At 40.2% G+C, this 12,057-nt stretch overlaps 1 protein-coding gene across 1 annotated transcript; it reads right to left on the bottom strand.

Moving 5' to 3' along the window:
- Window positions 1-2,796: 2,796 nt before the first annotated feature.
- LOC113019563 (retinaldehyde-binding protein 1-like) lies at window positions 2,797-8,496 on the bottom strand. Its single transcript, XM_026163317.1, has 8 exons — window positions 8,452-8,496; window positions 7,752-7,792; window positions 7,192-7,320; window positions 6,893-7,097; window positions 5,508-5,686; window positions 5,266-5,424; window positions 3,170-3,280; window positions 2,797-3,078 (listed from the first exon to the last, which is right to left on the bottom strand). The coding sequence occupies exons 2-8, from the start codon at window positions 7,758-7,760 to the stop codon at window positions 2,932-2,934; spliced, it is 939 nt and encodes a 312-aa protein (XP_026019102.1). The 5' UTR covers window positions 7,761-7,792; window positions 8,452-8,496; the 3' UTR covers window positions 2,797-2,931.
- Between the last annotated feature and the right edge of the window lie 3,561 nt (window positions 8,497-12,057).

Genomic DNA, 12,057 nt, shown 5'->3' with positions numbered 1-12,057 from the left:
GCCTGGGCAGAGCCACAGCTAAGACCTTCATATACCATGATGACCTGTTTGTCTCTCATGGCTTGGACTTTCTTTTTATGACTGAAACGTGGCTACCCACTGATGATCTAGCTGCTTAGACCGTAGTACAGTTAATTACAAAAATCCAACCTGGAGGTCACAAAAGCGTGAATAAGCTTCTCCAGGTCCTCATGTGGAACATAATGCCTAGCCTTAGAGATAAGGCGCAGTTGGTGGAAGCTAGATCTCACTACAGCAGACACTTGCTTATTGAGTTTGAGCGAGCTATCCAGCAATGGCTTAAAAGCAGATTGAAATTTCTCAGCAATATTGTTCGTGTCCAAGTACGCCTGGAGCTGGGAGAGTCTCTCCGGGATCTTGGACACGAATGAAAGCTTAGAGCTCGGTCTGTAGTTTGAAAGGTCATAACAGTCAGAGTTTCTTATGACAATAAACTACGACAAAACTGAGATTATAATTTTCGGTACGCAAGACTCTGTTAGTCTCATAAGAAATGACTTGGGCCCACTATCACCTAATGTACACCCCCATGTAAAAAAGCTTGGTTTCATTTTCAATTCTACCCTTAAGCTGGACAAACAAATAAATTCAGTTGTTCGTGGCAGTTTTTTCCAACTCGGGAGCATTTCCAAACTCAAAAATATCTTTCATCTGAAGGTCTGGAAATCGTTATCCATGCCTTCATATCATCACGTCTTGACTACTGTAACTCTCTCGATTTACACATCTGTCACTCAAGCCTGTTCCGCCTGCAACCAAAATGCATCAGTACCAGAAAGAGAGTATTACTCCGATACTCGCATCTTTACATTGGCTGCGAGTTAAATATGGAGTTGACTCATGGATTTATTATTTGTTTTTAAAGCCCTCCATGGCTTGGCTCCAGATACAATCTCCTTAGCCTGCACCTACCCACTCAAACTCTGCGTTCCTCCAGTCAGATGCTTTTATTGGTTCCACGCTCCCAGTTATAATCTAGAGGTGACAGGGCTTTCTCCATTGCCACTTCAAGACTCTGGAACAGTCTTCCCTCTTTCATAAACTCCTCTTCCTCTTTGGAAGTCATCAAATCAAATTTGAAGACCTACCGATTTCCAAAGGCTTTCGCATCTCTTTGACACCACTTTTATTCTGCTTTAGTTATTCTGGTCTTTTATCTCATTGGATGATGTATGCATGTATATATGTATACACCTATTTTATGTACACGTATGTGTGCTTGTGTGTGAATGTGTACACTTTCGTATATGTATCTGCATATGTGCATGTACATCTATATTTCTACAAACAGGTGTATATAAGAGTCTGCTTTGTGTGTCTATATATACGGATGTCTGACAGTGTTTTTACAATGTTTCTTATCTATTTTAATTCTTTTTTATTTGATTTTATTATCTCTCTGTTCAGCACTTTGGCCGACACTTGATGTCTTTTAAATGCGCTATATAAATAAACTTGACTTGACTTGATAGCTGGACTGGCCATCCAGCTACGCTGCACAGCTGCCTCTTCTTCTCTCACTCTCTCCCCCTCCCTCTCTTGCTGCTACTTCAATCACGAAACTGATCAATGACTTTTCTGTCGCAAGTCCCGTCTCTCTTGTTTGTTTATCGCCCACTTTGCACCAGAAAGAGGAAAACTTTCTGGTGCAAAGGTAGGGCATTAACAGGGAAAGGGGGCACAAACAAAGAAATACTTTTCTTTCTTATTCTCATTTAAAATGTCTAGCTTTTGATAAATAATTATCTGAATCTTACAACCAAAGTGGTCATCTGATGTAAAATGTAATCATACATATATACCAACATAACAGTGTACATCACCATCACAACAACATTTGTTTTCATTCAAAGGCTTTATGGCTTTTCCTATAATTCCTGGTGGGCCGGTCTCTAGTCGGGGCCCGGGCCGATTTTTTGTCCCAGTCCAGCCCTGGGCAGAGCATTAAACAAACAAAAAACAATACAACAAACGTGTGGGAAATCTGTTTATGGTTCATGTGTCTGAAAGAAAAAAATATATCAGCCACTACATCAGAATAACAGATTTTAAAATCACCAAATATAAGGACTGGATATCGGCCTTAAAAAAAATCGCACATCATTCAGTCTCTAATTTAAAACTCCATTATTTTAAATATACTCATTAATTAACCCTGGTATAACCATTTAACCCTAGAGTGGGTTTAGCTGGTTAAAATATAGAACAAATGATAAAAATGGTCATTAATTTAAAAAAAAAAGATGCACAAAAAATATTTTATTTGACATTTTTCCATCCAGTGCAACCTCCAGAATGCATCTTCTTGGTACATCACGCCTCACATGATATGTTGAAACAAGGCCACTGAGGCAAGCAACTGTTCCTATTTAAGGCACTGCATCAGGATGCCCTTTATTCTAAAACAAGAATCTAATGTAGCCTCGTGCCTTATTAGTTTTCCCTCTGGATATCAATCTCAAATTCACCCCTCGAGACTTTGCTATGTTGAAATCTGTATCACGGGGTCGTAAGCAAAAGGTTGTTCTGTGTACAGCAGATTGATCTATGTGGCAAAGCACACCAAACACAAATCAGTCTGGTCTTGACCAGCTCTGTCATTCTTCCTCCACTCATACATGTCACACATGAGAGGATTGTCAGTACATGTCAATGTAAAGTAACAAGTGATTACTATCAGTTATTCTCTCCTTCATATATCTAAACAACATCCTTTACCTTTTCCATTTATATAACACAAAACATCCCCTGCTTCTAACCCTACATATGTCTATGTACTGCCTGAATTTTTTTTTTTAAAAAAAAGTAAAAATCTAGCCTTAATACAGACCACATATCTGATCTGATCACACAAAAAGCACTTCAGGTAAAAGGCTCTACTCTTGGGTTTGAAATGGGAGGATTGTTTCTTCAGAGAGCGGTGTCTTCAGAGCCAAAAAGCTTTGTGGCGATGGGCTGGTAGTCGGCCACCGGTGCTTTTCCACCGAAGTCTGAAGGCAGGATGTCTGCATCGAATTCTTTGAGGTAGTTGTCCAATTCATCACCATGAACAAAGACCTGAGGGAAGTTAGAATCAGCATTTAAAGATGTAGCTTAGATTTAAAACCAAAAAAATATAGCTGCTGTCAGTTGTGTCCCTTATCTTTACCCTCTCCAGCAGCTTGCTCTTCATGAAGGGTTTAACCACGTTGTAGGTAGTGGTGAAGTACCAAGGCTGGTGAATAACGTGAACTGCCTTGAAACGGGCTGGGAACGAGTCCTGCAGAAAAACACAAAAGAGCCAAAAACTAGTTTGAGGCTCCACATCAGCTTTCATTCTGAGTCTGTTTGGGCCTGCAGTTGGGGTGGGCGATATAAACGGTATACAGTAGAAATTATATGAATTTGGTCAATGTTAGAGATTTTGACTAGGCGCTCTACCATGATAGCGCATGTTGACGGAGTCACCAAGCTGCGCCTGTTTTGGTTGAAAGCATTGCAGCGGCTGCAAGCAATATCATCTGCAAATTATGCCGGGCGACAGTAATAAGCCAAAAGCTACGCTTCCTCCACTTCCATACCATTGATTTATTAATGCTGAATTCTCTTGCAGCTGCTCTATTCCCATCTGATTATTTCAGTTGTTCTCCTGACTGAAGTTTGGTCCGTTTACAGCATCCTGTCATGCGATTGCATTTGTCCCTAGTCATCGGGAACCCTCGCATTAACTTTTATTGAGTGGAAAAAAGATAGCATTCATCCTCCAGCTTCACTGTGTTTATGCTAACATAGCTGTGTTGCTAGCGATCACATAACACATCATTGTATACCAGCTAGTCCAACTTCAGCAACCCTAAAAAAGTCACTGCTGTTTCGTTTTCTGTCTTCATTTATGTTGGAAGTGATAGCAGAGCTGTACGTTTTAAGTCTTTTAGAAATCTCTCAGTCAAAATATCATGTTTAGGTGGAAACTAGCGAGCTGACTTCCTGCTAACGTCTAACTCTGTTAAATTTAATAAATTCTGTTTTCATGGATGCCTGGATGTTAAACTTAATTGTTACACCTGGTAAAGCAGCAACACTGATCATTTTATTAAAGATGAACGAATTTAGACAGTTTTTAACTCAGTGATGCCGCTGTGTTCCTTTGACTTTGGGACCTGAAACAGATGGTGTTTTGGACCCAGATTATTCTGGGGATTATTCCGGATTATAAAGCACACTGTCGATTTTTGAGAAAATGAAAGGATTTTAAATGTGCCTTATAGTGCGGAAAATATGGTATACAGAAGAAGAGAATATATCGCGATATATATCGTTACGGCACATGCTTCAAATTAATAATAATAATAATAACTTTATTTATAAAGCGCTTTCAAACAAAGTGCTGTACAGCTATTTGAAACTAAAAAGATGAATAAATAAAAGCAATAAATAGCAGTATAAGTAAAAACACAATACAAGTTAAAAATAGTAAGAATTTAAAAACTAAAAGACATAGAATTAAGACATGTAAGATAGGGTGAACAAATGTGTCTTCAACTTAGTTTTAAAAACCTCCACAGAGCGTGCCTGGCTAATATCTTGAGGGAGGTTGTTCCACAAGAATGGGGCACGAAAAGAAAAAGCACGCTCTCCAACTGTCTTTTTTCTGGCTCTAGGAACCTTTAGAAGGCCTGAGATCGTAGAGCACGGGATCGAACATCAAGGTGTAAAAGGTCGGAGAGGTATGAAGGTGCCAATCCATTTAAAGCCTTGTAGGTGGGCAGCAGGATCTTAAAATCTGCTCGAACCTGACAAGGTAGCCAGTGAAGAGCTCTCAGTACAGGGGTAATGTGCTCAAATTTCCCAGTTCTTGTTAAAATACGAGCAGCTGCATTTTGCACCATCTGTAGACCTCTGAAACTTTTCTTTGGAAGCCCGTTACAATAATCAATACGTGAAGACACAAATGCATGGACAAGAACCTCTGCTGTAAAAAACTTGGGCATGTGGTTCAACATGGTGCTCTCCTTCGAGTCTCATGTAAACTCTGTCTTATCAGTATTTAGGAGCAAGAAATTATCCGATAACGAGCCCCTAATTGCAGATACACAAGATTCTAGTTTAGAGACTTCAGCACAATTTCCAATGGTTAGAGGAACATAAAGCTGCAGGTCATCAGCGTAACAATGAAAAGCTACATTAAAAGAACGTAAAAGAACACCAAGAGGCAGTGATGTTATACTGTGATTTGGATTTTAGGCCATTTCGCTCAGCCCTAACCTGCAGCATGTCCACCATCTTCTTGAGCTCAGCTGGCTTGATTCCTGAGGCATGCTGCATTGTGAAGCCTTTGAAGTTCTCAATCAGCACAAATCCATTGATCTGGGTCTCGTCATTCTCGAGCAGCTTCTCTAGGATCACGCAGTATGCCCTCAACACCTATTACACGCAAAAGGACATATATTTCACAGAGTACACTTGGATGACTGAGCTGCAGCTGTGCAGGGCTGCTTTTCGGGTACCTCATCGAAGGTGATCTCCTCCAGGTCCCAGTTGTCGATGTTAAAGAGCAGGACCACGCGGCCATACTTGTCTCTGCTGGGCAGAACCACTGGGTATCCCGCTTCGACTGTGCTGCGGACTGCCTCGGGGGTCAGGTTCTCAAAAAGCTCAGGATACTCCTTCCTGAAGCGTACGTAACCTGGAGAACCACAACCAACAGATCAGCTGCATTCTCATTAGTTATTATTAATCCCCATCTCTCTTTCACGGCGCGTCTTTCCCGTTTTACTCCCATCACCACCAGTCGGTCGTGGTAGATGGCTGCTCGTCCCTGTGCCTGGTTCTGGCGGAGGTTTTATCCTGTTAAAAGGGAGTTTTTCTTTCCCACTGTCACCAAGTGCTTGCTCAAAGGGGATTATTGGATTGTTGGGTTTGTAGGGTCTTTACCTTACAATATAAAGTGCCTTGAGGTGACTGTTGTTGTGATTTGGTGCTATGTAAATAAAACTGAATTGAATTGAATTCTCTCACTGGATACTAATAACTCACAACCCCACAGTGTACACAGCACTGCATATTTCTGATGCACCCACACAATGATAGTCCTGTGTCAGTGGGGCTCCAGTCCATCTAAGCAAGGCACCAATTAACCCACAGTAAATGTGTTTATGAGAGAGAGAGAGAGAGAGAGAGGGAAAGACAGTCCATCTGGATGTGCATGGATTCCAGTCTCACACGGAACAACTTTTCTATATTGATGAATGTGCAGGTGTTTATTTTTGTTTTTGTGGGGATGGAGTATTCCAACAACAGCAGCACCAAGATTCAGAAATTCTGGTTCCAGAATTATGCCGATGCTTGAGTTAAGGTTACTAGGTTTAAGATCAGCTCAAGGTTTAATGGAATATTACATTATTATATTATTGGAATAATAAATGGGCATCATTTTGACCCAATCTGGTTAGGAAACAGCATTCTGATCATTCGGAGGATTGAAAAAAAGATTAAGAGGTTTTTGTGTGTGCAGGGCAAGTCATAAGGTGTCCTCACTATTGTCGAATTGCTCTTTTTAATCTTAACCCGCTCCCAGAGCAGCAGAAGTTCCCAGCAGAACGCGGCGGACTCACAAGTGAAGCAAACCTGCCGTCCCATTTGGACACACAAAGAACAGCTTTGTCAGCTCACTCAGAAGAATCTCAAAGCTCCCAATTAATGAACACATGCCCCCCTGCCTCAGCGATGGCCTGGGATTCATGCATACGAGGAGCACAAAAGAGGCCTCACCATCAATTACTGAAGCGCTTGGGTGCCAAAATGATGCAAGGAAAAAACTCTCTTTTTTGTCTCTCTACTCAATGAAATAAAGTGCTTCTCATAAAGTTGTATTTAGTAGGTTGGAAATCACCTTTCATGAGCTCGTGGGCCCTGTCGACATCAAACTTGCGAGCTCTGAGGAAGCGCAGGAACAAAGAGTCGGGTTTGTCCCCAAAGCGCTCCAGGATCAGCTTGGCCAGGCCGTCTCCATCGGCTGCCCTCTCTTTCATCAAGGCCCGCAGGTCCTTCAGTGATGATGCCCGTCTCTCATCTGTCTCATTCAGCTCATCCTTCGCCTGGAAGGGTAACATCAGCACGAACCCTGAGCCATCCAAGGACCATATATATGACTCGTGTATTTGCTGCCATTAGAAACTATGCTTACTTTACCTTTTGCACAGTGTGTCCAGGCAGTTTGTGGCACAGCCCAAACACAGGCCCATGATCCTTCACTGTCAAATGCTCCAGCTTTGACCTCATTGCTTGCTCCTCCTCTGACACCATGCGAAAAGTACCAGTCTGCATGACAAAAAATCCACGTTAAAATCCTCCTTTATTGTTTGTGTTTTACCTCATCGTTTCAGGCTTCAGTAGTTTTCAAATAAGAATAAAAGTATGCATTAATTGTGCAAAAAATGGGTCCAAGGACCTCCGGACTCCATACGATGCATGCCAGCGAACGTCTGGTTAATCTGCTTCACATGATCGCAGAAAGGACTTCTAAAGCCATTTCTTAAAAACAGCTTAAGGACCCATCCCAGAGCCAGCATTTACTGGCACAATAACAATACTAAGCAGCATCATGTGCTGACAGTTAGACCTCAAAGCCCTCTAATGCTTTTAGCCCACACTGAACCACTGAACTGAGGCCAGAAACTGACCCAACTGCCGTAAACAGAGATAAAGTGACACTGGAGCACTCTGGACTGTTGCAGAGAAATTGAACTTACAGTAGCCATGGTTGCAGCGTCTCACAGCAGCGACGCTAAAACTGTGGAGGAAGAAGATTTGGCACAAACAGAACGTGACCACATTACACCAAAAAGAAACAATGCAGACGCTCTTTCAATTAATGATGTATGACATAATCTGAGAACTACACAAATACAACATCACCAGGAGGACGCAATAGCATTCAAAATGAAGAGGTGGGTCTTTAATACATTGTATTGCTCATTAAGCAGCTTGACTGAAAGCATTTTTTTAATTGAAAAGTTTATATATATAGATATATATATATATATATATAAACAATTTGCTTAAATATAGTTTCAATTCTGTATAAAGCCAAATAATTGTTATAATTGAGTTAAAGCTCTTTAACCAAGAATCATGACACAGGTGCTGAAGTTTCTCTTCAGTGAGTGTTTTAGGCTCTTTAGAGAGCAAAATTCAAACCTGATTGCAGTGCAGCAAACAATAGAAGAAACTTAGCACAAATGCATAAATCCTTCATTTAAACTATGAAAGACGTATTAATCAAAGTAAAAAACAAGGTTTCTGTCAATTGACATCAAAGCAAAAATATTTTGTTTTTAATGTGATTTTTAGTTACTACACAAAATATGATACATATATCCTCAAAGTGCTCATATGTTATTTGTCTGTGTTTATCTGTCTATCGAATGATTTAGAGCTGAGCAGCCTTACCTCGAGCAGACAGGATCAGAGACCTACAGCGAGTGGCAGAGGAGACAGCAGGGACAGAGAGGACCACGAGGGGAGGAGTTACTGGAAGAAAAAACACTCAAAGTAGGATTAAAATGACACAGTGGATTACGACAGGTGGCTAATCTAGATGATGCAAACTGCGATGCAAAGCGTGAGCTGGGATGGAGTCCCATGGTGCCAAAATGAAACATGCAAGACAAAGAATAGAATTTGTTTTAAATGAAATTAAAAAGTGAAATTTTATTTTTTATTTTAATTGTATGAAAAAAGATTTATTGAACAGGTATATGACTCGGCTTCTTTTCTTTTTTTGCTCTTGATGTACATAGAAATATACAAAAGAGCCATCCATCCGTTTTCTTCTGCTGATCTAAATCAGCGCTGTGGAGGGGCTGGAGCCTGGTCTGGCTTTAGGAATCAAGCTTAGGAACTTCTTGCTGTGAGGTGACCACTGCGCTGCCCTCAAAATCAGAATAAAAGAAACCCTTTCATTGAGAAAACACATGAATTAAACAAAGTGGTGTGTTTTTTGTTTTGCACCTTAGGACCACCGTACCCTGGACCAAACCTTCCACAACAGTTCTTATTAGCACTTATTTCCACATTCTCATGAAATATGCATTTCACTATCACTGATGTAGGAGAAATCCCACCTTTCATGTCACATGTGCTGTTAACCCAGCACATGTGACATGAAAGGAGGAAATGTCATATGAGCGAGAGGACCATTAGCTATTCCTTTATGCACATTCTTTGAAATCCTCCTCAGAGGGGATCACTTGTTTGGGGTCCCACATTATGGATTACTTATCCATGACTGCACAATATCAGACAAACTGGCCTCTCTTTTAGTTCCTCTCACTAATTGCAGGAAGTGAGAATCCATGTTTTGCTTTATTTCTTTTAGAGTTTCTTTTATTGGTTGTTCAGTCTAGCTGACCGTGAGTGACCTTAATACCACTAAGCATTTGTAGTTGCTGTGACATATGTTTGATATGAAATTTGTTATGTTCCCTTTATTATGATTTGTGAGTTCATGAGCACCCCCTAATATTTTATAATCTAACTGCCATTGTCTGGTCAAAACATGCTGGAGGTTCGTGTCAGTTTTTTGTGTACTTATGAAATGCCAGTGCAGTAACTCATTAAAATAGATGTTGAATTGGTTAAAAATGTAATTAGTCTAACTAGGTGATTTGTTAATTGATCATAAGTGTAAGCAGGAGAGAATGCAAACTTTACACGTATATGTATGCGTGTTTATGTGTATTAACGTAGATGTGTGTCTGTTTTAAGTTTGTTTTTCTTTAGTTTAAGCTTTTTAATACTGCCGGCCATTAGTTTCTATTCCCCATTCTTTTTCTCTTCCCTTGTTTTGTCTTTAAGACAGATGACATAAAATCTACGGAACAGAATGTAACGAGAGGCTGAGTACGGACAAGGAGCGAACTACTTGAATTCAACTCCGTTGAATTTTGTTGAAGATCAAGACCAGTTTCCTTAAAAGTGAGCTTTCTGAGCTCTCCCTGCTCGTTCAGTATCAGAGTCAAAGGTTCTTATGACACTCAAGGCAAACATAGATGGTGTAATGTTAGCTTATAACCTGTGCTTGTTGGGTTTTTTTCAGCTGGCTTGTTGTCAGCTTTTCAGAGTGGAGACGGTCGCTCTTCTATGCTGTTGACAATAACAAAATTGAGACAATATCAATTTGACATGCTTTTTATGTATGTGAGCAGAAACATGCTAGTTTCTGCTCACATACATAAAATGTAATTAGCCAGAACCAAGATGTCCAGATGGCGGCAACATAGCGGTTTCCAATAACTGGCCTGCTCTTATGCATTTTTAATGGATTATTACCAAGTTTATGTGAACGCATCAGTTCGTTGGAAGACGTAAATACACACAAATCGATCTATATTTTTTAGTAAAACATTCATTTTTTTTAATCACATAAGGTTGAAGCAATGATCGACTGTATCTTTAATGGCTGGATGAGTCATATGACATTTGTCACCTAAATCTTTTTCCTTTTTTTTAAATGGCAACAATCTTTGAAATGTGGTGTGCATTCAAAAAAACCTTTTCTGTGCAATTATAAAAAAACAAATCATGTTTTTTTATGTGGTTTGTGACATTGTGCTTCCTAAGACCAAGTTGTGCCATCGCAGCATGAAAAAGGAGAGCATTTTAGGTACTTAGGATGTAATCTGCATGTCGGCGAGACAAAATGGGAGTATTCAATGGCATTACTGTAAGGAGGTTAATGAGGTATGGGTAAACCGTCCACCCCACACTAAAGCTTGATGCTCTGCCGGGTCTCCTTCCTCCACACACTGAGGCCTCTGTGATCTAGAACTGGCAGGCTTACTGTGTCATTGTTCGTCTATCAGAGGCTCTCATTAGTGATTTTCTTTCTGCTTTTTTGAATAAGCTCTTATTGCCTTACAGAGGCAGTCAGAGGTTAACCACTCCTCCATGTATCACATCGGATGTGGCTATGTTTTTTTTTTTTTTGTTCTTGTCTCTGGGTTAGAGTAAAGCTCAAAGATGCGAAGGAATTCCTGTCAGTTATGTCACCCTGCAAGCCAACAAGCAGGACTCTGTGACCACAAATCTAATAAAGAAGAATTTCGAGCTGTTTTACTGTTTCAGTGCACTCTGATCACCTCTGAAGTGCGAAGTATACTGTGCATCCTTTTACAGTGCAGGGTTCTCCTGGCATTCATGTGGATTTTACTTTGTAGACCCTCAAAACATAGCTGCCACTCCCTGACAGTGCACCACACGACACTGCAAGTAGTAGAGGCACCCATATGGAAAAGATATATATAAATCTTATAAAGTTTGTATCTGTCTTGTGTGAAACTTGTATGAAAAGCATATAAGAGTGAAAACAGATATAAGATCCCTTGAAAAATTATATAATGAAACTTGTATGTTTTGGATACTTACTAAAACAATGTATGAAAGTAATGAGAAAGTGGCCACTTTCATGAGCAAATCACATATAAGTTTTTACTATTTCTTTCCATATGGGCACTGCCAACATTTGGGGGCACAAAGGGGACTTACACTATACTAAGGGGATGCTTTTAACATTGTGGACAACAGAAGTAAAATGTATTCAGTGTATGGGAATTATTAGGGCAAAATCTACAGTGTATTAAAGATTTCAGGGAATGAAGATGATGTACTACAAATTAAATGCTAAAAGTAAAATTATTTATTCAAGATCTTCAGTCAGCCAGCATACAACTTCGATATCACTGTTTTTATTATTTAGACCGTGCCCTTGATCCAACACAGCTGATTCAAATGGCTAAATGATCTCCACAACACGTTTTGTAGTTCTCCAGAGGCCTGGTAATGAACTAAGCATTTGATTCAGGTGTGTTGACTCAGGGTGAGATCTGAAACGAGCAGGACACCGGCCCTCACGGCCTGGAGTTCCCCACCCCGATTTAGACCCTGGTTGTTCCACACTAAATTACTACTTAAAAAGAAAATTAAGTGAGATGACCAGCGTGTTTGCAAATGTTAAAATACCTCCTTGAAATGTCGCCTTCATGCGCCTACACGTAA

The sequence above is a fragment of the Astatotilapia calliptera genome, chromosome 1 (assembly GCF_900246225.1).
Source record: "Astatotilapia calliptera chromosome 1, fAstCal1.2, whole genome shotgun sequence".
Lineage (NCBI taxonomy): Eukaryota > Metazoa > Chordata > Actinopteri > Cichliformes > Cichlidae > Astatotilapia > Astatotilapia calliptera.
The sequence above is the reverse complement of the archived record's forward strand: the minus strand, read 5'-3'. Positions and strand labels throughout refer to the sequence as shown.